Source organism: Pyxicephalus adspersus, chromosome 1 (assembly GCF_032062135.1).
Source record: "Pyxicephalus adspersus chromosome 1, UCB_Pads_2.0, whole genome shotgun sequence".
In the NCBI taxonomy this organism is placed as follows: Eukaryota; Metazoa; Chordata; class Amphibia; order Anura; family Pyxicephalidae; genus Pyxicephalus; species Pyxicephalus adspersus.
Window position 1 is genome coordinate 9868801 of NC_092858.1, and position 3153 is coordinate 9871953.

Below are 3153 nucleotides of genomic sequence, written 5' to 3' on the forward strand. Positions count from 1 at the left end.
CCGGGGTACAGGACAAGAGAAGTGGTACTGTGCACAGTCCATACATACAGAATAAGAACAGATAACAAGAATTACACCGGGGTACAGGACAAGAGAAGTGGTACTGTGCAGAGTCCATACATTCAGAGAACAGATACTGAGAATTACACCTGGGGTACAGGACAAGAGAAGTGGTACTGTGCAGAGTCCATACACACAGAACAGGAGGAATGGTACACACGTGTAATAAACATATTCCTTCAGACTAAACATGGAACAGGTGCTGGGAAGGCATCTGACAGTTCTGTACAATCCCCGAATATCCAAACCATGAGAACACCCCACACCGGACATGGGGGTCAGTCTGTAATCCTGACAATCATCCAATCAGATCACAGATCTCTGCACTATTTATAGCAATACAAGCCTTTACCATAACACTCATGTATACACCTTGTTCCTGCCGATACATGACGGGGCCCTCCACATCATACGGGTAATACAGAAGCCCTTCCACCTAATCTGCAGACATGACACCAAGCTTTCATTATACCGTGCATTGGGCCTACAACACACACAGGGCTGACACTTCCTATCCAAAAAAACAATCTTCAGATAATTTAGGATTCCATGGATAGATCATATCGGAAGATATCAATGAAAAGTATACATCTGAGTTCATCTGATGGAATCCTAATGTGTTCTATTGGACAAAATACGATTGCAATAGAATATCAGACTTATGTTTGCAATGTGTTTCCAAACATCCGGCAGTGTGTGTACTGAGACCTAACATAAATATAATGATCACTGAGCCAGCACCAAACCCCAGGAATACAATGTATGACAATGAGGAAATCATGACATGTGCTATGAATACATTGTATCTCCCCAGTATGGTCACATGACCCATAGACAGAGCGCTGTATAGGGGGGAGCGCTTTATAGGGGGGCGCGCTTTATAGGGGGGCGCGCTTTATAGGGGGGCGCGCAGGGCAGATGAATGGGGGCTGCTGGGTATAACCAAGGCAAGACATGGACACTATAGATAGGTGGAGGGTACAAGCCCCGGGTGATGGGAGGGATGGTACCCATGTGTATTTGGACTGGTGAGGAATGGAACCATATGGACCCCCCATCACCCCTGTGCGGTCCATATATTGAGCAGTGATGAGCACCAAGAACCCCCCATACACACATTGGATAATTGGCGTTGGAGGTGCCGGATTTTCAGGGCCCACAGGCACCCAACCTGTGAGCGTACAATGATGATGTTATTCATAATGAATGATAAATATGATGAGATGATCCATAGGAAGAGATGACCGCAGCACAGAGAGGTGACATGGAGGAGAGAAGGAAATGTGTCAGGATGGAGGAGCAATGCTCTGCAGGAGGAGGAGGGGATGGGCACATCAATCAGAAATAAAACAAATTGTATGATGGAGGGAACAGCAATGCCACAACCAGGAGATCTGCAGCATGGAGGAAAGCAGAATCATACAACATGATATCAGGAGCAATACTCTGCACATCACAGGGCTCTGTGTTATGGGAGAGGGAGGAGGAATAACCTGCAGATATAACATGGTACCATACATGAGAAGAGGAATAATGAGAAATCACAGGATAGGGAGGAATGATCTGCACTACAACAGCTGGGATGAGGGAGAATACTCTGCAGCCAGATAACATGGGGCCATGGCTGGGATACGAGGAATGTTATGCTGGGGAGGAATAGTCTGCAGTATTTTGTATGGGGGGAATACCTGGGATGAGGAGGAATGCTCTGCAGTGAGATAACATGGGGTCATGTCTAGGATAGAAGGAATAGTCTGCAGTGGCTATGATAGGAATGTTCTGCATGGCTGGGATGAGGGGGAATGTTGTGCTGCGGAGGAATATTCTGCAGTATTTTGTATGGGAGGAATAGTCTGCAGGAGATGACATGTCTGGGATAGGAGGAATGCTCTGTAGTACATGGTATATGGTAGTGATGAGTCTGCATGGCTGGGATGAGGAGGAGGAATAGTCTGCAGTATTTTGTATGGGAGGAATGCTCTGCAGACCCCCATCATACAATATGGCAGTGTGGCCCCTCTCTGAGGTCCCCAGAACAATACCCCCCCCCCATTCCCTGCCCCCCATCTCTTACCTTCCTCGGAGGGGGCTGCATGGTGGCGCTGGCAGGGTGCAGCCTCCCTCCTTCTCCCCAGGTCGGGGCAGCTGGCGGTCCCGGGGCTTTGTGTCAGTGTCGATGTCCAGGGGGCTCCATGAAGGGCCACAGACAGACTGGAGAGCGCCGGGCAACACAGCACAGTGCGGGGGGAGGGGCGGTGTGTAATAGGAGCGGGGGAGGGGCGATCACCGCACGGAGACAGGAGGCGGCTCCGCCGGTACTGCAGCACTGACAATCCCCGCGGGCTGGGCGCCACCTGCTGGACACGTACTAATATTGCACGTTCTGCCGATTGCCGTGGTCCGAGTGCCACCTGCTGGACACAGACTAATACTGCAAGTTCTACCGATTCCCGTGGTCCGAGTGCCACCTGCCGGATACAGACTGATACTGCCGTTATGCCGATTGCCGTGGGTGGAGCTCCACCTGCTGGACACAGACTGATATTGCAAGTTCTGCCGATTCTAGTGGTCTGAGTGCCTCCTGCCGGATACAGACTGATACTGCCGTTATGCCAAATGCCGTGGGTGAAGCTCCACCTGCTGGACACAGACTAATATTGCAGGTTCTGCAGATTCCCGTGGGTCGACCGCCACCTGCCGGACACGTGCGTACATTTTGCAGTTTTGCTGAATCCCAAGGTCTACCGCCACCTGCCGGACACAGACTAATAAACCGTTTACTGCTGATCCCTACTGGACACTACCAGATTGATACTGCAATATTAGTTATGGATCCTTGAAGTCTTAGCGCCACCTTGCGGACACAGACTAATATATGCAGTACTGCCAAAACCCAGAGCGCCCCCTGCTGGACATGGTACGGCATTACTGCCTATTTCGTGGCTAAGCGCCACCTGCTGAACAGATTGATACTACTGATCACTAAGGTCTGAGCGCCACCTGGCGGGTACAGATCAATTTCACACTACTGCCGATTCCATAATTTTAGCGCTACCTGCCGGGCATAAAATATTACTGCAGTTCTGCTGATCC

At 50.2% G+C, this 3153-nt stretch overlaps 1 protein-coding gene across 2 annotated transcripts in view; it reads right to left on the minus strand.

Annotated features, from left to right (window-relative positions):
- FCHSD2 (FCH and double SH3 domains 2) overlaps positions 1 to 3153 on the minus strand; it is a 131795-nt gene that overhangs the window by 108427 nt on the left and 20215 nt on the right. The window contains exon 1 of one of the 2 annotated variants that reach the window (XM_072401990.1): positions 2135 to 2315. The exons of the other annotated variant lie outside the window; for it this stretch is intronic. Within the exon in view, the coding sequence (XP_072258091.1) occupies positions 2135 to 2155 (21 nt within the window). The 5' untranslated portion in view covers positions 2156 to 2315. Of the gene's footprint in view, positions 1 to 2134; positions 2316 to 3153 lie in introns of those variants that run through there. 2 annotated transcript variants of the gene reach the window in all.